Below are 21,595 nucleotides of genomic sequence, written 5' to 3'. Positions count from 1 at the left end.
CCTATGTACCAATAATGAATCTGCTGAGAAAGAAATCCAGGAAAAAAAAAAAAACGTAGAAATAGCTAAGGACATGAAAAAATGTCTTCAATGAAAACTATAGAACACTGAAGAAAGAAAATGAAGAAGATACAAGAAGATGGAAAGACTTCCCATGTTCATAGATAGGCAAAATTAATATTATTAAAATGGTCATACTACCAAAAGTTACACAGAGATTACATGTAATCCCCCTCAAAAGACCAATGACATTCTTCACAGAATTAGAAAAAAACAGTCCTAAAAAACATTTGAAAAATAGCCAAAGCAATTCTAAGCAAAAACAAACAAACAAACAACAATGCTGGAAGCCATCACAATAATTGACTTCAAATTATACTACAGAGCTACAGTAACAAAAACTGCATGGTACAGGCATTAAAACAGACACACAGACCAAGGCTACAGAATAAAAGACACAGAGACAAACCCACACAGATATAATCATCTAATCCTTGAAAAAGATGCTGAAAACATGTACTGGAAAAAAGATAGCCTTTTTAAAAAATGGTGCTGGGAAAACTGGAAATCCATATGTAAAAGAATGAAACTAGGCCCAGTGTCTCATCCCACACAAAAATCAACTCAAGATGGATTAAAGACCTAGTATTTAGACGAGAAGAAAATGTAGGGTCAACACAGGCACAAGCAACAACTTTCTCAATAGGACCTCTAAAGCTCAGGAAATAATGCCAAGAGTTAATAAATGGGATGGCACCAAATTAAAAAGCTTCTGCACAGCAAAGGGGACAATTAGGAATGTGAAGAGAGAAACAACAGAATGGGAGAAAAATCTTCACTAGCTACTCTCCTGACAGAGGATTAATATCTAGAATATATGAAGAACTCAAAAACAATGCAAAAAAAACCCTCAAATAACTCAGTTAAAAATGGACAAATAAACTAAACAGATACTTCTCAAAAGAAGAAATAGAAATGGCCAACAAATATATGAAAAAATGTTCAACATTATTAACAATTAGGGAAAAACAAAGCAAAACTACACTGGGATTTCACCTCACACCAGTCATCAAGAATACAAACAGTAAATGCTGGAGAGGATGTGGAGAAAGGAACACTTTTACACTATTGGTGGGATTGTGAATTAGTACAACCACTAATGAAATCAGTATGGAGGCTCCTCAAAAAACTCAGCTATACCATTCCTTTGTACTTATCCTAAAGAATTAAAGACATGCCAGGTGCAGTAGTACATGCTTATAATACCAGTGGTTCAGGAGGCTGGGGCCGGAAGATCAAAAATTCAAGGTCTGCCTCAGCACCTTAGGGAGGCCCTAAGCAACTGAGTCAGATCCTGTCTCAAAACAAAAATCAGAAAGGGCTGGGAATGTGGCTCAGTGATTAAGCACCCCTGGTACAAAAACAAAAACAAAATTAAAGTCATCATACCATAGTGATGCAAGCATACCCATATTTATAGCAGCACAATCCACAATAGCCAAACTACGGAACCAGCCTAGACGTCCATCAATGGATGAATGAATAAAGAAAATGTAGTAAAGGTACACAATGGAGTTTCATTCAGCCATAAAGAAAAATGAAATCATGTCATTTTCAGGAAATGGATAGAACTTGAAACTATTATGTTAAGCAAAATTAGTCAAACCTGGATGGTCAAGGGTCATATGTTCTCTCTCATGTGGAAGTTGGAGAGAAAAATGAAAAGAAAGGTGGGTGTGGTGTAATATCATAAAAACTGAAGAGAAAGTAGTACAGGAAAGGGACCCAGGAGAAGGAAAGGGGAAATACTGGGGAATGATATTGGCCAATATCATTATATTGTGTACATGTGTGAATATGTATCAACAAATCCCACCATTACGTGCAACCATAAAGTATCAATAAAAAATACGGAAAAAAATAAAATGTGTTCAAAAGCCACATGGAGCTAAAGGTTACAGACTTGGGCAATGTGAAACACTAATGAATCACACTGACAAAGATGAAAAGATAAGATAAGAACAAAAATAACTACAAAACACTAAAGAAGTTGCCACATACCAGGAAAAAGGTATAGGTCAAATGTTTCAAGACAATATATTTCCCCTTCAAGGGCTCCCATACTTCCCAAAGCAAGACTGGGACTTGGTCATTTTTATCACCTTTTTTAAAAAAATGTCATATATCTAAAAAGTCAGGTTGGGACCTAGAAAGGAGATAATAGAAAAAAGGGAGAAGATCTAGTCCCCTTTTCTGCTGTCCCTCAAAGAGCAGGCTGATATAAGAACAGGTTGTTATCCAAAGATAGCTGCAGGAAAGATGTCACAGCTCTTTGTTGGCCACAGCCCAAGAAGTGTGGACTAGCCCTCACATCCCACAAAGAGGGAGAAAAGCTTCAAGTCATATTAAGAAATTCAGTCAGAAACTTTGCAAAGGCAAGAGCAAATGAGGGGAAGTCTTCAAAAGTCAGAATTGTCACAGACAATATATAAAGCGAACAAACTATATCTTAAGGTTATTTGATATATTCTTTCTTCCTAAGAATATTTAGCCTGGTACATTGGCACATGCCTATAATCCCAGCACACTGGGAAGCTCACACAGGAGGATTGCAAGTTCAAAGCTGGAATCAGAAACCTAGGAAGTCCCTAAGTAACTAAATGAGACCCTGTCTCAAAATAAAAAATAAAGAGCTAGGGATGTGGCTTAGTGGTAAAGAACCCCTGGGTTAAATCCCCAGTACAAAAAAAAAAAAATTGTATTTATACTAATATAGTTTTATGAATTAATTCTGTAGAGCTAAATACACATCTGAAAATACCGTGGTCATTGCAAAACTTGTGATAGCTGCTCACACCAGGCTTAGTTTATCACTAACTTCAATATAATAAAATGCCATGAACAAAGAAGACACCTTCCAATAACATACTTCTTTGTAAGAATCCTCTTCAGCAGAGGTAGGAAAAAATAGAAACACATAGATAATCTAGACCATTAAGCAGAAGGAAACACCAAAATTTTTAAAAATGATAATTAATTAAAAATAATTCAAATATGTTAGAGTGTTAAATATGAATTTAGGCAACTTGGAATGAAGACAGGAGAATGAACAGGTTGGATTCAGGGTAGGAGAGGAGACAGAGAAGGTTATCAGCCTGGGGACAGTGAAGACAGAGAAGAAATGGCAGAGATAAACCTAGTTCATGACACTAGATGGTGTCTTCTCCATTCCACCAACTCCCAGGAAAAGCCACAGCCAACCAATGAACTCCACTTTGTCTTGATGAAAGGGAGGGGTATTCTGGTCTCATTTGGTAGGAAAAACATGGATATGTTGTTTTATTATTTCAGGGTACCCTCATCTCCAAACGAAAGAATGAGTGAACAAATTAATCCAACTACCTATATTTCCTTCAACAAGGTTGACAAATTATGGGCCAATAATTAGAATGAAATTCAGAAAGTAGTAAGTGAAAGTCAATCTGTTTTTTATTTAATAAGTATAAACATCTAAAATAAAATTCTTTCCTGTTTTGACAGCAAAGATATTCAAAGAACTGGAACATTTGGAGTCCTGCAAAAGGAGGAAGAAGGAGAGGAAGGAGGGCCACCTCTTAATGGGGAGGACAGAAAAAGGAGAGCTCAAGCACCAGAGCCCATATTTACCAGGTTCACCCACTGCCCACAGTTCTGGTCCTGCAGCTGTTGGGGAAAAGAAAGGCTCAGTCTAGAAGCCTCTGTAAGCCCAGCACATCTAACTCTTCTCACAAAATTTGTTAAGTTTATGGATTATTATTATTTTGTCTTTGGGTTTTTTCCTAATAAACTATAAATTAAGTGAGTCCCTTTCCCAGAGGAATTGTTGTTTGAAGCACTGCTACATATCCCATTGTACATATTAGAAGCTTTATGTGAAAAAATTTCAACCTCTCAGCAAAAAGATAAGCTACATTCCAAGCATTACCCTTTCATTCAATAAAATTTATGACCGTCTATTTTGAGCAAGACACTGTACGTTAACATTAACCAAAGGATGCTTGTGATACCAAAAAAGAAAAACTGCTTTAAAAATAGGTTGACCACTTGGGAAGCTAAGGCAGAAGGATTATAAGTTCAAGGCTAGTCTGGAAATTTAGCAGACCCTGTCTTAAAATAAACTTAAAAGGGCTGAGGATGTAGCTCCGTGATATAGTACTTGCCTAGTACATGTAAGACCCTGGGTCAAATCCATAGTACTATCAAAAAAAATTTGGATGAAAAATTCTACAATATCATTATAAGCCATGTCAATCCTTTAATTTTTTTTCCACTACTGCTGACATTTTTTTGTCTATTCATCTGCTCATTCAACATCTACTGAAGAAGTTAAAGATCTACTGCGAAGTTAAAGATGTTATTACAGAGAGATATTTGCTAAAATAGCAATATCCCCCAAAATACATTGAGATCGTGTGTGTGTGTGTGTGTGTGTGTGTGTGTGTGTGTGTGAGAGAGAGAGAGAGATAGAGAGAGAGAACAATTTTGTTTTGGTAAAGTTAATCAGTATTGCCACTGTGCTATACAAACCAACTAAAGTCTATCTTATTACTAGAATATTATCAGTACTTCTCCAGTCAGATGATAAAGCTACCATATGTGGCTAAAACTCACTGATCACAATTTGAAAAGGTCCTCGTTGCATAGTGAGCACTAACCTGAGTTGGCGTTTTTCTCAAGTCCTGTGGCATAACCACCCATAATCACACTGATGCCACCAACCCTGGGAAGATGGGTGAACATCTAAACAACTTCCCAGCACCCACACCAATGCACACAGAACTAAAGACCCCTGGGAGCCACAGGGTTCTAGTCCCAACGTGGTTAACCTGTGTGCCTGGCTGTGTCTCAATCTTGCTGGGACTCCACATTCTCATCTATCAACAAATTAGATGAATTAGTATCCACTGAATTAGATGGCTTCTAAAGCTCTTCCCACTATTCAAGTCATACCATGTATCATACTTCTAGCTTATTTATGTATAAGTATGTATGAGAGGTTCTGTCACTGCAGTTACCATTCAGGAGAAATAAATGCAACAGTTCCAATGCTCCTCAAGACTACTCACCCTATTTGATGCCATCTGTCCTCTCAATATTTTAGATCTGGGTAGAGGGGGAACTTCCCTCAGAATATCTCCCCAGGAAAGGGAGAACACAGCTTTCTCCCTGAAATTCACCATGCTTTCTGGATAGCTGGGGAACAAACCCATAGAATAGAAGCAGTCTTATATATTAGAAATGTGACATCACTAGTATGTATTCAGCTGCTTAATGTTTGATGTTTGTTGAAATTATAAAGGAAGGAGAGGAACCTCTTTATTGACTCTCTCTCCTGTTCCTTGATGCATCACCTAGGTTTTAGGAAGGTCCAGGCACAAGATCCTGAGTGTAAGGAAGCTCTCTCCACTTAGCACCTTCTTACTCCCAGACACAGCAGGATCATGCAAGCCTTCAGCAGCTGCATCTGTAAAATGGGTGCATGCTGCCACTCTGCCATGGAGCCAAGCAAGAAAACAGATGGTACCGAGGAACCTTCCAACATCCAGGTCTGTAATTCTGTGACTTCCCTATTTGGAGCAAGTTAATTAATAAAAATCCCCTTCAAGACTCAGATTAATGTAAATGAAGGAACTTCTTCAGGAATGTACCAGCAAGATTAAAATTCACTCCCACAGGAACATTCTCAACCAGAGTTAAGTAACCTGATTATTCAAAGGCAGGTGCTGAAGGCAAGAGGGCTCTGCAGACAATATATGTTTTGCTCAGGCAGAAAAAAGAGTGATGATTGACCCCCAGTACATAAAAGGCTAATCCCCACATTTCATACAGCAGTTAAGGTCTGAAAGGGAAATACTGACTCTAAAACCTGTGGCAATGACTTACCTACTAAGCACTTGGAATTAAAACCAAAATACTTGACCTTGCCTTCTAGACCCCTGGTGTCCCTACCATATCTCTTTGAGGCCTCAATTCACACTATGTCCCTAGTAAGCTTCAGTCATGGGAATTTACTTGTTAGTTCCTGCCCTCGGGCCTTTAGCACATGCCTGGCCTAGTAATTACCTATTCATCCTTTAGATCTCAGCTCCAAACACACTTCCTCAAGTAATGCTTTTCTGATCCCCATCCCATCCCCTCTTCCTCCTGGACCTTGCTCCTTCCACACATACCCCACAGGGTCCCTTGTTGTGGGCTTTCAAAGAATAGAAGGATATTTTACTAATGTCTTCCCTATGGACTTATAAACTTATAAACTCCATGAGAAGAGGCTGGGTTAAAATTTGTTCACTATCCTATCCCTAGCACCTGGCACAGAGAAGACTGAGTCAATAAAATGAAAGATTGTGACATGGTTGGTTCATTTGTAAAAATACTTCCTTCTTCCATTCTAATTGCTAGAAAATGTACACCCAAGTTTAATGTGAGGAAGGGCATTACATATCACATTTTATAAACTTTGGGTACAAACCTAGATGAAAGAGCCAAAAGTGACCTTCAAAGAAGACCTAAACAGGAAGAGGCTGTAAAGGGCTGAGAATAGAATATCGAGATCATCCATCCCTCTCATATGCAGAAAAGTTAGATACCTCCCCAGTCCTCTCCCTGGGGTCACATCTTCATTGCTGGCTTGTTCCAAAGGGGGTCTTATGCAGAAAGTAACCCAATCCAGAAAGACTCATCCCAATGATTCATCACCCCCAACTCCTATTTTTCTTAAGAGTCCCTTCAATTATGTCTAAGAGTTTTACTGAGCTCAAATCACCTTAAGCCTTTGGTTTTGGGTTTTCTAGAGCTGCAGACAGTCTCCCAGTAGGGCCTGTGGGACATGCACAGCATGGCACTAGTGAAAGGGTCCAGCAGAATAGGAAGGCACTGCATCACAAGTCCACCACATCCAGCTTCCCAGAAGAGACCTTGTATGCTGCCTTCTTTATCTCACACTTACCAAAACACTTAAAAATATTTTTAACATTTCTGATTAATTCTGCTGCTGAGAATCAATAATTTGACTACTGGGACTAATGAAGATGCTGTATTGATTCCATACTCCCTTAAAACATGGAGAAATGTATAAAATAAGAAATCAGTTATTCAAGGATCCCAATTTAGAAATCTCACTAATCTGAAATATAAGTGAATTTGAATCATAAGTAGGTCAAAAACAAAGTCGGATTGTTTTCTCTAAAGCCAGCCACACAAAACATGCATGCCCTTTAGCTATGTTTTTAAGCGAGTGCCAGTCTCAGTGTATTTAGTCTTATTTCATACCCAATGTTAATAAAATGATATCTGGTTTCTATACCTATGGTGTGTGAGAATCATCAGCAGATCACAGGGTGGAAACAGAGGATAGTGGCTGGGACGTTCAAAGCGACGTAGAAAGCTAACTCAACAGCAAGCAGCACCAAGAGAGTGCTGAACTCATAGAAGTAAATCATCAATAAAAAACTGACCAAATAGATTAAAACCATTAAGAGAGACAAGATGTTTAGCAAACTGGAGCCATCTGGCACATCATCAAAGAGCCCTTTATTCCTTTGAAACCCCTAAAACTGAATTACAATGAAATTGGTTAGTCAATGTATTCTTAATGATAGAGTCTGAATAATACAGAAAAGACAACTAAATCATGACAGGTAAATTCTTTAAGAAGGATAAAACAGGGACTGGGGCTATAGCACAATGGCAGATCACTTGCCTAGCATGCATGAGGCACTGGGTTCGATCCTCAGCACCACATAAAAATATAAATAAATAAAATAAAGCCCTGCTGTCCGTATACAACTACAAAAAAAAATTTTTTTTTAAATAGAAGGGGAAAAAAAAAACATATTCACTTTAGAAAGGTCTAAAGCTCTCAAACTTCAAATGTAATTTTCAAGGCTGGGTATGAGCTCAGTGATAGAGCCCTTGCCTTAGCATTCCTGAGGCTCCAAGTTTGATTCCCAACACCACCAAAAAAAAAAAAAAGTAATATCAATTCCATCTGTAGAAGTTGGCTTGCTGAAATCACATTCCAGGCAAAGGTAAATAAGTGTTTTACTAGAACATATTGATCAAGAAGACCAAATTTGAAACAAATCACCTTTTCTGGTTCCAAAAGGAAATTAATAACAAAAGAAGCCCAAACTGGCAAATATTTGGATGCAAATTCTTTGATTCATCAATAGGATGTGAACATGGTTAAGATAAAATTAATAAATTAATAAAAAAGAATCATTTCATTTAAAAAATGTTCACACAAACTTTTCTTATAAAGGAATTCCCTTTATAAATAAATATGAACATTTAACAGATGTTTCTAAATTCTCAAGGATTAGAAATATTATATACTTTCTACAAATGGAGCAATATTCTTGATGGATCTTATTCAACATATAATTCTTTGGTGGTCCCGAAAGTTTTGGTTAAACAAAAAAAAAAAAAAAAAAAACTTTTTATTTAAGTAAATTGAAACTAAAAACTTACAAAAAAATTATTTTAAAAAATGGATTCCACAATTAAGTGTAGAAAGCCCAATTAATCAACAAGCCAGAAAGGAACTTGAGGTCAGCTATCCTGTCTACCTCCCCAGATTTTAAATAAGTAAATATCTAAATATCCAGGGCAGGCATTGTCTATTTGCTACTTAAAGATCACAAAAGGGGCTGGGGTTGTGGCTCAGTGGCAGAGCGCTCACCTTGCACGTGTGAGGCCCTGGGTTCGATCCTCAGCACCACATAAAAATAAATAAAAAAAGAAACTATATATAAAAGAAAAGAATATACTCTTTTAAAAAAATTACAAAAGATAAAGACTTTATTATAATGACCCCCACTTTTGACTTCCTGTTTCCCATCCAACAAAACGGAACAGCAAATAGGTATAGTTCCTCTTCCTGATTTATACTTCACCTACTTAAACCTGTCACTTTCTCCCCAGCACACAAGCCAGAAACTTTATACTCACCTCCACTTCCTCCTTCCCACCTTCATCTAGTCAGTCCTAAATCTAATCAATCTATGGTTTCTAGCTTTTCTCCCCATGTGGCCTTTCTGTTCTTATTGCTACAACCAAACTCCAATCCTGCCACAGCCTCACTAATAACCACCTGCCAGCCATGGCAGTACTGGTCCCATGCAGAGCCCTGATCAGTCCCTGCCACTCATATGTAAGCAAAACTGACTGATACTCAAAGGGTTCCCCTCGGATCCAGCCCAACCTTAACCTGCAACTTCTCTCTATTTAAATACTACACCTCACCTAACAGAATCTTGCTATTTCCAAATACACATTCTTATGCCTTTTCTCATGACTCTGCCTGAAAGCTCTTCTTCCCTTTCCTTCCTTTCATAATCCTTCACTCACTTGAATTTCTTGAGCACCATCATCTATGGTTAGCACTGTGCTAGGCAAATGGATACAATAGTGAGCAGAAACTGGTCCTACTGGTCCTTACAGAGATCATAAAATGTCCTCTTTGCTTTTTACACACACTTGAACCACTGATTCAAACACCACTCTGTGAAATCTTTAATGCCCAGGTCTTCCTTTCTTGGACTCCTAACATATATATCTACAGCTCTGGGCATATATTGCTCTACAATCTACATGTCTACTTCCTGCTTTATTTACACGTGCATCTCCAAAGCATTAGCACAGTGTTCTGCATGAAAATCTATCCCATCTAAATATTAGTTTTGTGTATGCCAATTTTCAATCACAAGTTTCAATGCTGAATTTGTCCCATAAAAATATGTTGAGTCTTTTCTTTTTTTCCTTTTTTAACACAAAGATGTTTTGAGCTGTGGCTAAGTAAAAGTCATTTACTTTGGCCTTAGGAATGTGTTTATGAACTTACAAATGAGAACATCTGATGTCTTAGGAATCTACTTCAAACAAAATAATGAAGCTGCCCTGTGGTGACCTGGCACAGAAAGCACTTGGAGGCAGACAGCTCCCATTGGGCTGGTGCAGCCCACTTGGATCACTCTCTCTGGCTGAAAAAACTGAACAATTTATCATTATGAAGATTACAGACTGGCTACATATCATGAATGCCCAAGAGGTCAACACAGAGAGTATTAAAATAAATCAATATTATTATATTTAAATAAATCAATATCTAGAAAATAAAACTTCCCTCTAGTGGATCAAAGAATTAAGAATTGAGGGCTGGGGTTATAGCTCAGTGACCGAGCGCCTGCCTAGCATGTGTAAGGCACTGGTTTCAATTCTCATCACCACACAAAAATAAATAAAATAAAGGTCCATCAACAACTAAAAAAATATTTTAAAAAAAGGGGGGGACTGGGGATGCAGCTCAAGCGGTAGCAAGCTCGCCTGGCATGCGCAGGGCACTGGGTTCGATCCTCAGCACCACATTTAAAAAAAAAAAAAAAATGTTGTGTCCACCAAAAACTAAAAAAAAAAAAAATATTAAAAAATTCAAAAAGAAAAAAAAAAAAGAATTGAGGGTTAGGGATATAGTTCAGTGGTAAAGTGCTTGCCTAAAATACACAAGACCCTGGGTTCAATCCCTAACAGAATGAAGAGAAAAAAATGATTGTGAATGTATACAGATAACTCTACTTCCTCATAATATATAAATAGGTATATACATACACAAGTACATGCCTAAAACTCAGTTGTTAAGAACAGAAGATACAAAAAGTAGGCCTGAACCAATACTGGGTTAATTTTATAAGGTGAGGATGGAAGGAAGGAAGATAGTACAAACCTACCATCTTTTAAAAACTAGTTTTCTAGACTCTTAGGAGGAATCCTTATATCTTCAGTTACACCAGTTAAGAAGCAAGAACAGATCACCAGATAGCCTACAAAAGCAGATCTCACAGGCTTATAAAACTGGGCTTCTTTTGTTTTCACATGTTCTGCTAATATTCAATAATAACTAACTCAATTTTTTTCCCCTCTCTTCTGGGCAGTGCACTGAAAGGAGAAAAAAACAAAATTATATGTACAAAAAAGGAATTACAAACAAAAAAAACTTTTAATTACCAAGATATATCTTGGGAATGACTGAGATATAGCTTGTGCACATGCTGTCAGGGGCACACTTCTCTCTAAAGCTATCATCTCCCAAATTAGGGCATTGCTTAGGGCATTGCTAAATTGCTGAGGCTGGCTTTGAACTTGTAGTCATGCTACCTCAGCCTGGTTAATTTTAGAAGGTTAGGATGGAAAGAAGGAAGGAAAGTGCAGGACAGCTGGGAACTTGCTGGAAGCCCATGAACACGGACTCCAGGGCAGTCATCCTGTAGACTGAACTCCAGCTCTGCCACCTACTACCTCAGTGATTGGAAAATAGACTTACTCTCTCTGGGCCTCAGTTTGCTCATTTGTAAAGAGGTGATAATAACAGTACCTGGTTGAAACAGTACCCATGGTGAAATTTGTCCTGAATCCAACCAAATCTCCCCTTCTTCCTATATCACAGCAATTCATAATAAGAACTGAGGTAATAAATGATGATCCTACATCTCTATAAGATCATGTATGTGTATGTGTGCATGAACTTCAATGACATCCAACTTCCCATTAGATTGTCCTGCTACCTGTTAAACTTTAAATTAAAATGGAAAAATCAGATGGTTCTCTTCTCACTTACATATATCCTAAATATTCATTCCTACGAGTATTTCCAGGCAAGAGAAGTTTTCCTACACTTTACTCAAAGATGCCTTACAATCACATTTTAACTCAAACCTATGCAATGGATGAGATAAAAGAAATCATTCTTAGCCAGGTGCTGAGGCATAAACTTCTAATCCCAGCAGATCGGGAGGCTGAGGTAGCATGACTACAAGTTCAAAGCCAGCCTCAGCAACTTAGCAATGCCCTAAGCAACTCAGCAAGACCCTATCTCAAAAGTTTTTGAAAAATAAAAAGGGCTGAAACTGGCTCAGTGGTTAATTGACCATGGATTCAATCCCTGGTACCAAAAAAGAAAAGAAAGTTAAAAAAAGAAAAGAAAAATAAAGGAAGGAAGAAATTGTTCTTTTTTTAATTATTTATCCAAAATCCCTGGATGGCCACGCACAGTGGTGCATGCCTATAATCCCAGAAGATTGAAGCAGGAGAATCACGAGTTCAAGGCCAGCCTCAGCAACTTAGTAAGGTCCTAAGCAACTTGGCAAGACCCTGTCTCAAAATAAAATATTAAAAGGGCTATGGATGTGGAACAGTGGTTAAGCACCCCTGGGTTCAATCCCTGTTACCAAAAAAAAAAAAAAATTATTTCTGGATGTAGTTATACCAGACTGCTTTAATAAAGTTTAAATGAAAATTGATTATTTAAATCTTTCATTTATCTATTTAGTCCTCATTAGAAGTTGTTCATTCTTGACATGCTACAATACTTGGTGAATTTCTTGGAGTCACTTTAGAAACTCCTTAAAATCCAGTTCCCAGAGTAGCTCCATGAAGAGTTCTTTTCTGCACTTTGAATTCCTTTCCTTTGCAAACCCAGAGAGAGAATAAATGAAATTGACAAGGCTGAAAATGATGACCCCAGTCCCTACCCTTCACAGCAAACTGGCTTTCCATGACATTAACACCTACCCCACACCAGAGATGACCATTAGGAGGGGTACACAAAGGTTGTAACAATTAACATATTTAATTTCAATAATTCTTGGGCCAAAATAAAAAATAAAGTGAGCCACATTATTAAAAGTAAGCCTGTATTTGGATTACAGGGCCCAATTCCAACATCAAAGATTTAGCCTTTCTGAAGAGTTGTGCATTTTTTGTAGCTTAACCAAACACAGATAAATCTTCTTTGAAAGAGTCTCTTTTTATGGAACTAATTTTGTATCAAAGTTTGTTAACCTATACTGTTTTAACTTTAACTTGTGAAAGCATAACCTAGGGACAAAATATGATTTTTTTATTATCCACATTTTATTAAACTATTAAAACTTTTATAATAATGAGGTAAATCCTGTTTAAAATCAAGCAGAAAATTAAAACTTTCATTCTAATAGCCTTTCCTCATGAAGCTGCTTTGTTAGTTACTCTACTGGCTTCTTAGAAGGTTGCCATGTCAATTAGATTGCTATCATTCCTTTATAACTAAATAAACATCTGCACGAAACACAGCTATGTCCAGAGCAAAATGCAGCCTAAATATGTAAAGAGCCCACTTAATAGTTTCTAAGACGATAATTTAGCCAAAAAGGCAGCGTTTTTTTTTTTTTTTTAAACATTCAGCAAATAATTACAGACTTATAGAACTATATAAGGCTCTGTGTTTTAGTGTATATAAACAGACTCCTTACCTTAGGGACACACACATCATGATGTGACCACCAAAACCTCTCTCCCCCACAGGACTTTCTCCACAGACAGAACCCATGTTGCAACATGTCCTTCCAGAGGCTTACAATCTCTCCCAGTCCACACTTCCACAGAGAAGAGCTTTAGGAATAGATTCCACTGTGTCTGTACCTCTCTCCTTTCTCCCTCTCTCCTTCAGAGTTTTCCACCTCTCTTGGCTGCTTATTTCCAGTTCCTTCCCTTGCTCTACCTGCGCAATACAGACCTTGATATCTTCCTTCCCTCCCCAGAAACTGCATCATTCTTACGATTTTATCATCTCAAGTTTGAAACTCCCAAATTTAAATACTTCAAATGTATGCCATATTCAATGGTGATGTGACTATTCCTTAAAATTTCTTCAATTCCATCTGACCAAGATGGAATGCTTGATTGTCTCACCAAAGCTGTCCTACTTCTTGTTTCAGTTAGTGGCACCTGCAGGCTCACCACCCAGGCTCTTAAAAACTTCTTTGACTCTTTTTCCTCAGCTTTCCATCAATCTGCCCACCTAATATATTGCCACGTCACATGGTTCAGATCCCCTTCTTTCCATCCTCACTGTCACCATCTTAATTTTAAGCACTTGTTTCTTCACCTTGGATATCCCAGAATTTTTCCATGTGGGCTCTCACTCCCTCTCTAATCTGTAATGATGCTACCATACCAATGGTTTGAGAGAAGATGTGTCCTCTGGAACTATATGGTTTTGATTCAAATACCAGCTCTGCTACTTCTGTAATCTTGGGCAAGTTACCCAACTTCTCTGTCCTTTATTCTCATCAGTGTACAACAGGATGGCAACAGCACCTGCCTCATAAAATTGTTGTGAAAACAAAATGAATTAATAGTTGTGGAGCACCTAAAACAGCATCTGGCACACTTTTAAAAACTCAGTAAATGTTTGCTATTATTTACGAATCCAGTTACACCATACCTGCCCAAAATTCTTAGGAGAGTCCCATGGTATTCCACCAGGGTTCCTCACCCAGACATTCAAGCTGTCCCCAATTGACCTCTCAGTTTCATATTCCACATCTCCCCATGTGACCTGTATACACACCAGGCAAAGCGGAGGACAGACTGTTCCCCAGAGCACACGACCTGAGTCTCCCTCCTCATCCTTGCATGCTCTCCTCTTTCTCTTCTCATGTTCCTGCCTGTTAAAACACTGTCCATCCTCTAAGCCAGCCTTAACTCCACCATAAAGCCTTTTCTGAACCCCTCCACCAAATGCACCCACCTTCCTGTCAATGCCTCCTAGCATGGGGGTTATCTCTCTCAGGGCAGTTTTCTTTCCTATACCTCCAACCGCAGTCCTATTACTCGCCTCTTGGCTTGGAGCTCCTTGAAGGTAATATGTGCATTCATCCTTGTTTTGCTCTCTGCACCACCTTGCACAGTGTAATATGTTGGGATAATGATAAAGATGGGTTGTGAACTCCCATTTTTACCCCGTATACAGATTGCAGAATCACATCGGTTACACATCCACTGATTTACATATTGCCATACTAGTGTCTGTTGTATTCTGCTGCCTTTCCTATCCTCTACTATCCCCCCTCTTGAATCAAAATGTGAAATATGATATATCAAGAACTATGTAATGTTTTGAATAACCAACAATAAAAATTATAAAAAAAAAAAAGATGGGTTGTGGATGATCAGAACTACAGCCACTGCTGTGACAAGAGAGAGCAAGTCCAGACTAGGACAAGTACACACTCTGTCAGAGTGGGACCTCATCATTTCAAATGATATCCAAACTCACAAAATAAACCAAATAGCCTCTCTAGCAAGTCTTTCTTTACAAGATACCAGAAAAAAAGGTAAAATAGGTACCAAAAGGAATATAATTTGTAGCTAGCTCTATTATAAAACACCAACATTAAAATCACAAAAAAAAAATTATCCTCATCTATCAACATTAGAATCCAAAAGCCATTTTACACTGCATTTAGTTGGCTAAGTGTAATTTTCTGCTAGATCCACCGCCTAGCAATCCCAAGAGAAGTGACTCAGACTTCAATGACTGGAGCTTGTTCAATGACATATTAACAACCTCTGGCATGTTAGTCACTGCAGAACTGAACATAGTGGAACATACAAAGTCCCTACCCTCAGATTCACAAGAGGTCCCTAACTCCTAAACTCACAAAAGAAAAGCTATACAATGCCCAACAACAGAGTGACCACTAAGTAAACATTGCTGGCAGTGACATCATCCAGGTGCACAGGGTCAGGGAGAAGGCTGTGCAGAACTCCATGCTGTCTAGGAGCAGAGCTGTAATTTAACACCAGGGATTCAACCTCTCTGCCTCAGCAACTCTGGGCATTCATGAGCAATAGCAAAGGGCTCTTTCATTCCCACTCTCACTTCAGCCATTCAAGAAGCATCCTCCTCCCAGCACCACTAAGAGAAATGTCCTGAAGACATCAGTTTCAAGAACCCCTATGACAAAGTGACAATTAAAGACTGTTTTCCCTCAAATAAAAGATAGCTCTTGAAGGTCCAGAACACTCATTCTGCTGGTACCCAAAAATCCTGAGGCAGAATTGTCAATATCTTTTTTAATAGACAAGTCCTAGGAAGCTTATTATGGCTCATTTAACTATGTTCATTCAAGTGCACATTCAGTTAAGATAACAAAAAAGTGAAATTCAGTGTTTAAATTAGAATACAATAGGTTCCTCTGATGATGTACTGATACTTTTAATAAAAGTACCTAACCAAGTCAATTCAGCCTTCTTATTCCTTATTGCCTACTGCTTTTATTGAATATTTATCTCCTTTCAATTCATTTTTTACTAAGCCTAAAGCATTAAAATATCTTTTTCTGTAGACCAATGGTCACAGAAGACAGTTTCCTATTCTTATACTCTTCAAATCCTAACCCACGGATGAAAAGTAACCAAAGAAAGTAAAAGAACACTCCTATACAACCTTCCTCAAAGGCAAAGAAAATAATACCATGAAGTTCAGGGAACCTAAGTAAAATAACTCAAATCAGTAATCCGTAATACAGGTAAAATCTCATAGAACTTGGATACAACTCCCTGCAGCTCATGTTGTCCCACTTTCTGAAAACAAGCTACACAAACAAAACCACTTACAGTTCACAGAAACCTTGTAAACTGCAAAGCTTAAGCACAATATGCAAACTGCCCTGTACCCTGTGGGTGCTCCATAAATACTTGGCAACTGATTCACAGGCCAATTACAAAGTCCGTCAAGGATAGAGTATGTGACTTTCTGGTCCTACCTGGGCAGTGTCAGGAATCTATAGTGACTGTTTGTTGTGTGGGTAGAAAGAATTAATATACACAGAAGTCTAAAAAGGACTGAGATGTGAACAAGTTCAAATAATGTTACTTTTCCCTGTAATTCTTCCCAAAGACCTGAGCCAAAAAAAGAAAAGAAAAACCCTGATATTGTTACCTGCACCATTAGGGAAGAAGTGAATAAAACTGCCATAAATGTGCATAGTGTCTCATTATCTAAGAGCCAACAAGCTAAACTGTTGAAAGGGGTAAAGGTGGGGGAAAACAATAGAAACTTACTTTTCATAGACCAGCTCCTCATCGATGGAGAAATAGTGGGTATTTACTGTGCTTTTTGGTCTATTCCTTAAAGTAGCAAAATATAATCGATCTGAAAGACAAGTTTAAAAGACAGAAGAAAACATATGAGAAGTAAGAAACTGAGACGAAGGATGGTGATAATACACAAAAGTTCAAAAATAACAACTGCTACACATAATTTAAAGACCCCATTAACACGTGGGATTCTTGCAGAAACCTGATCTCTCCCAGAAAGCAGACACAGACCCAATAGCATAATAGTTAAGAAAGGCAAGAAGAGGACCTGATGGAGAACCTCAGCCAGGGGCAGAGCGCGCCGCACCCCCCTTATTTCAGGCCTGCGGGTGTAGACAGGAGCTGCGGGTACCCGCAAAACTGGAGATGCAAGTTTGGTTCCGAAATCTTCAGACCTCAGCAGCTGCGTAAGGGGAAGAGAAGCGAGCCTCTTCCCTGCAGTTCTGCACTTCAAGAAGAGGAAGACAGGAGAGATCGGGGGTGTGGTTGGGGGTGTCCCGAAAACGGAGGCCAGCCATGGCCCGGTAAAGGCAACCGAAAGGATTCACAGGAGCAAGTTCCCCACCAGCTACTAAGTGGAAAAGACCCGGCAGAAGCCGGCGCTGTCCCATTACCAGAGAGCTGCAGAGGGAACGAGGGACGCAAGAAAGAGAAGCCGGAAGCAGGGGGTCCTCGGGGAAAGCAGAGTAGCAAGCGGGGACCATAGCGCGCGCAACAGCTGCAGGGCACTGAGGGGCCCGGGAGAAGCCCTGGACAGGGATTGGGACAAAGGAGCAAGAAGTGAAGAGTTGGGGGGGTGGGGGTGGAAGGGTTGAAGGATGCGGGACGGCTGCTCCTCACCTTTCATGAACTCGCAAGCCCCGATTAGTTCCCCTGACTCCGCTGCCATCTTAAGCGAGATACGCTCGGGGGAGGGCTGGGTCGTGGCCAGCTGAGGTCACCCGCCCCCGGGGGCTTCCCCACTGCCCAGGAGCCGGGAAGCTCGCAGTTCCGAACACCGAGCCTGCCCGAGGGAGGCAGCAGGCGCCAAAAGCGGAGGTGGCTGCGGGGTCAGCGCGCCGGGCGCCCCGGGGACATTCCGTGGGGAACCCGAGCCCGCTCCGCGCGGGGCGCACACGCCCCGGGCTGTGGCCGCTCGGATTCGGATCCTGCTGCTGCTGCTGCTCCGCCGCCGCGCCTGGGAAACGCAGACCAGCTCTCACGGCCGGGCAAAGTCTTCCCCCGGCTCCCAAAGTGATCATGGAGGAGGAGACGTCTGGCCAGGATCGCGCCCGTGGCTACTCGTGCGGCAGCGGGCAGGACTCCGGTGCCCGCGGGCTGGCAGCAGCTGCTCCGGCTCCTCCTTTGCCACCTCCTTTCAGCAGCAACTCTTCCTCCCCCTCGGCCCGCCCCCAGACCTTCCTCCCCGCCCTCCTTCAGCCCCCTCCACTTTCACGGCTCCGCGGCCATCCCTTAAAGGGACAGCTCCGCTCCTTACTCGGAGCCGGCCCTGCGCTCCTGTTACCAGGCGCCTTGCGGGTCACTAGGAGCCGGTTGCTAAGGCTTTGTTGCCGTACACCAATTGCTGTACAGGAAACTGAGCCCTCGGCTCAGGGGAGCCGGGCGGGGCCTCCAGGCCTGAAACTTATGAATGAAACGGTGGGATTTGAGAGTGGATGTCACCAAGGGCGCTTTTGCGGCCTCAAGGCAAGGACGACTTGGCCTCCTATCCTTTTCTGCACCCACTGTCTTCTCCACTGCAGATTTTCCTGTTTCTTTCATTCTCCTTTTCCTCACCCATGTTCTTTTAAACTCTTGCATGCGCGCGCTTACACACACACACACACACACACACACACACACTTAAAGCCCAGATCTTCTCTACCATCTACCTTACCTCTAGCTGACCTTCCGACCAACCCCCATCCACAACACTGAGGGGTCTGCGTCTTTATAAAAAAGCAAATCAAAAAGAAGCTCTATCTCCTAGCGCTTCCTTTACACATACTTGACTTTGATATAACTCGTGCTTTGTTCTCACTGGGGGGGAAAACATTCCCATCCGGTTCTCCACGTCCTCTTACTTGGGGCGCCACTATGAGCACAAAATCATCACAAAAGCTAAATCTTTGTATTGCTCTGGTCCGGGAGGGGGAGAGGAATTACAGCTTTGGCCAGTCTGGGCGGAGGATGAGGAGTGGAAAGGGGCTCGTCCACAAGAGAAATTAACACAAAAGAAATTGTCAGCTAAAGCGCTGCGGAGAGGGGAGGGTTCCTCCCAAAGACGCCCTTGACTTGATCCTGCGAGGCTGTTCAAACTCTTTGAACAACTTTAATGCTGCGTAACCAATGAACATGCCTAATTAGTGGGCAGTCCTTTTCATACGAAAATGGCGCTACAGACTCACTATCAGAAGAGCATGCGCTCTGAGAGCTTTCTCCCGAAGCAGAAAGGAATTTGTGCCAGTCATTTCCAGTGCAGAGGCTGTTTACCTCTGGAGAGGAAGGGGGCGCAGAAGTGAAGAGCAACTGACAGGGAGAGCTCTGAGGCCAGGGTGTGAAGCTCAACTCTGGTCTCAGACCCTTACCATGCTTTGCTGGTCTGCGAAAGAGAAACCGGCACAAAAACACTTTGATATCAGAAAAAATATTCAGACACTCTCAGAAATTCTAATCAAACATGTCCTTATAAGATAAAAACAGAACCCACCCTGATATTCAAATCTTTAAGCCCAGAACCAGGTAAACCTGAAGGAGCACCAGAGCATCACAAAAGTTTTTAAAAGTGTGAAAGGCCTGAAAAGATGATTTGCAATGAGTGCTGAAGTGCGGATCAACTAGCCCGGGCTCTAGAGTTCTAAAGAACAAAGCATCTCTCAAACATGTTGTGCAAATTGTTAGTTATATTTTGCCTGATGTTTACTCTTTCAATTCTTAGTGTCAACAATCATGTTGGCCAATTCATATGATTTTATTGACAAAATTCTAATTGAAAATCTTGAAAAACAAAGTGTATGAATCAAACTTAACATTTTTTTATTTAAAAAGTTAAATAAATCCAGTGATGGCAATCTATTTCCAAAGTTGCTGTTTTAAAATTCTTATAGAATCTAAATTCACTTAAATTGTCTAAGAATTTTTCACCTGAATGTTGAGGAAAAGTGCATTACAAATAGAATTTGGGAACAGAGTATAGCTCAATGATAGAACATTTGCCTGGCATGCACAAGGCCCTGGGTTCAAGTTCAATCTTCAACTCCATACACACACACACACAAAAAAAAAAAAGCTGGAGTTCTCATTGAGTGCATAATTTTTTAATATCATAAATAGTCTCATGAAAAGAATGCCAAATCTACACTTCCAGAGAAGCCAATTCTAATTGAATACTCTCTTGGTATTTCTGTAATTAATTTAATTTACGAAAGCATTTTCTTTTTTTTTATTTTATTTATTTTTTAGTTTTATGTGGACATAATATCTTTATTTTTTTTTAATGTGGTGCTGAGGATCGAACCCAGTGCCTCACGCATGCCAGGCGAGCACACTACCACTTGAGCCACATCCCAAGCCCCGAAAGCATTTTCTTTCATATAATTTTCCTGCTTAGAAATTTTGGTCATGATGAATGAATTGAGACCTGTGAAATAGAAGTCCTTAAAATAAACTAAAATGAAAACCTTGTTTTTCTTTTGCATATTTACAATATGAATATTATAATGAAATTTTTGAAAGTAACAAGTCACTATAAATAATATTTGTTTTAATGTTACATTAAAGGAAAATAAATGTCAGTATGATAGATTCTCTCTAAACCAAAATCATCTCAATGTAAGTGGCCCAAAAAAAAATTCTACAAGAAAAATATGAGATTGTGCACACACAGCACACATACATGCCAAGGTTCTAATGAGATCATAAAATACATTATTCTCTCAATTATCATGAGGTCAAAGTTCCTACTGGTTGTAGTTTCATAATAAAGGCATGCTTTTAGAGCTTATGGAGAAAGATAATGGAAGAAACTTCTAACCACCCAACTTCATGTAAATGTAAGGAACTGGGTTTCATTTTAAGCTACAATAAGGTGTATCACTTGTAAAAGAAGTACTAAGAGATTTAAGATGTTGCTCAACTGCAGAAAAAGAAGGAAATGTTACATGTAGAAATTTAGCAGGTAAGCACAGAAAATGTTTTTTGAGTTTTAAAACAACAACATGTAAGTTTAATGCAACCATTGTTCCAGTACTGCCTAGAACATCCTGTAGCCCATGTTTGGGTGCTTGCAAACCCCTTAGGAAGCTCTACAGGAAGCAGCTCCAAATTATCAAACTCCTAATTCTTCCCCTTGAGGCTGTCCTGAAGGGTTCTAGTTACTCTTACACAAGACAACCTTTCAAAAATGCAATGTGGCTCCCTTGACTAACCCTTTCCATTAAAATACTCGGATTAACTTCCCCATGGTCTTCAACCTTCCTTATGTCATATGACTTCAAGCCTCCTCACTTCCCAGCCCAGTCTCTTCTCCAATTTGTTCAATTTCTTATAAAGTGTGTCCCAGAGCAGAATGTAGGGCACTGGTGACCTGGTGTGACCAGTTCTGAGATCAGAAAACATACTGATGGAAGACTTGAATGGGGGCAAAAGCAGTAAACTAAGT

General features: G+C 39.8%; 1 protein-coding gene across 3 annotated transcripts in view; it reads right to left on the bottom strand.

Moving 5' to 3' along the window:
• The window catches only part of Cdc14a (cell division cycle 14A), a 164,483-nt gene extending 146,197 nt beyond the window's left edge, over positions 1–18,286 (bottom strand). For all 3 annotated transcript variants that reach the window (XR_011708888.1, XR_011708889.1, XM_027943151.2), the window contains exons 1-2: positions 17,797–18,286; positions 16,921–17,011 (exon numbers count right to left, since the gene is read on the bottom strand). Coding sequence is in view for 1 of the 3 variants with exons in the window: in XM_027943151.2 (XP_027798952.2) it covers positions 16,921–17,011; positions 17,797–17,845 (140 nt within the window). In the remaining 2 variants the exon portion in view is untranslated. The remainder of the gene's footprint in view (positions 1–16,920; positions 17,012–17,796) is intronic.
• Positions 18,287–21,595: the final 3,309 nt, after the last annotated feature.

Source organism: Marmota flaviventris, chromosome 10 (genome assembly GCF_047511675.1).
Source record: "Marmota flaviventris isolate mMarFla1 chromosome 10, mMarFla1.hap1, whole genome shotgun sequence".
Lineage (NCBI taxonomy): Eukaryota > Metazoa > Chordata > Mammalia > Rodentia > Sciuridae > Marmota > Marmota flaviventris.
This window is presented reverse-complemented; position numbering and strand designations above follow the sequence as displayed.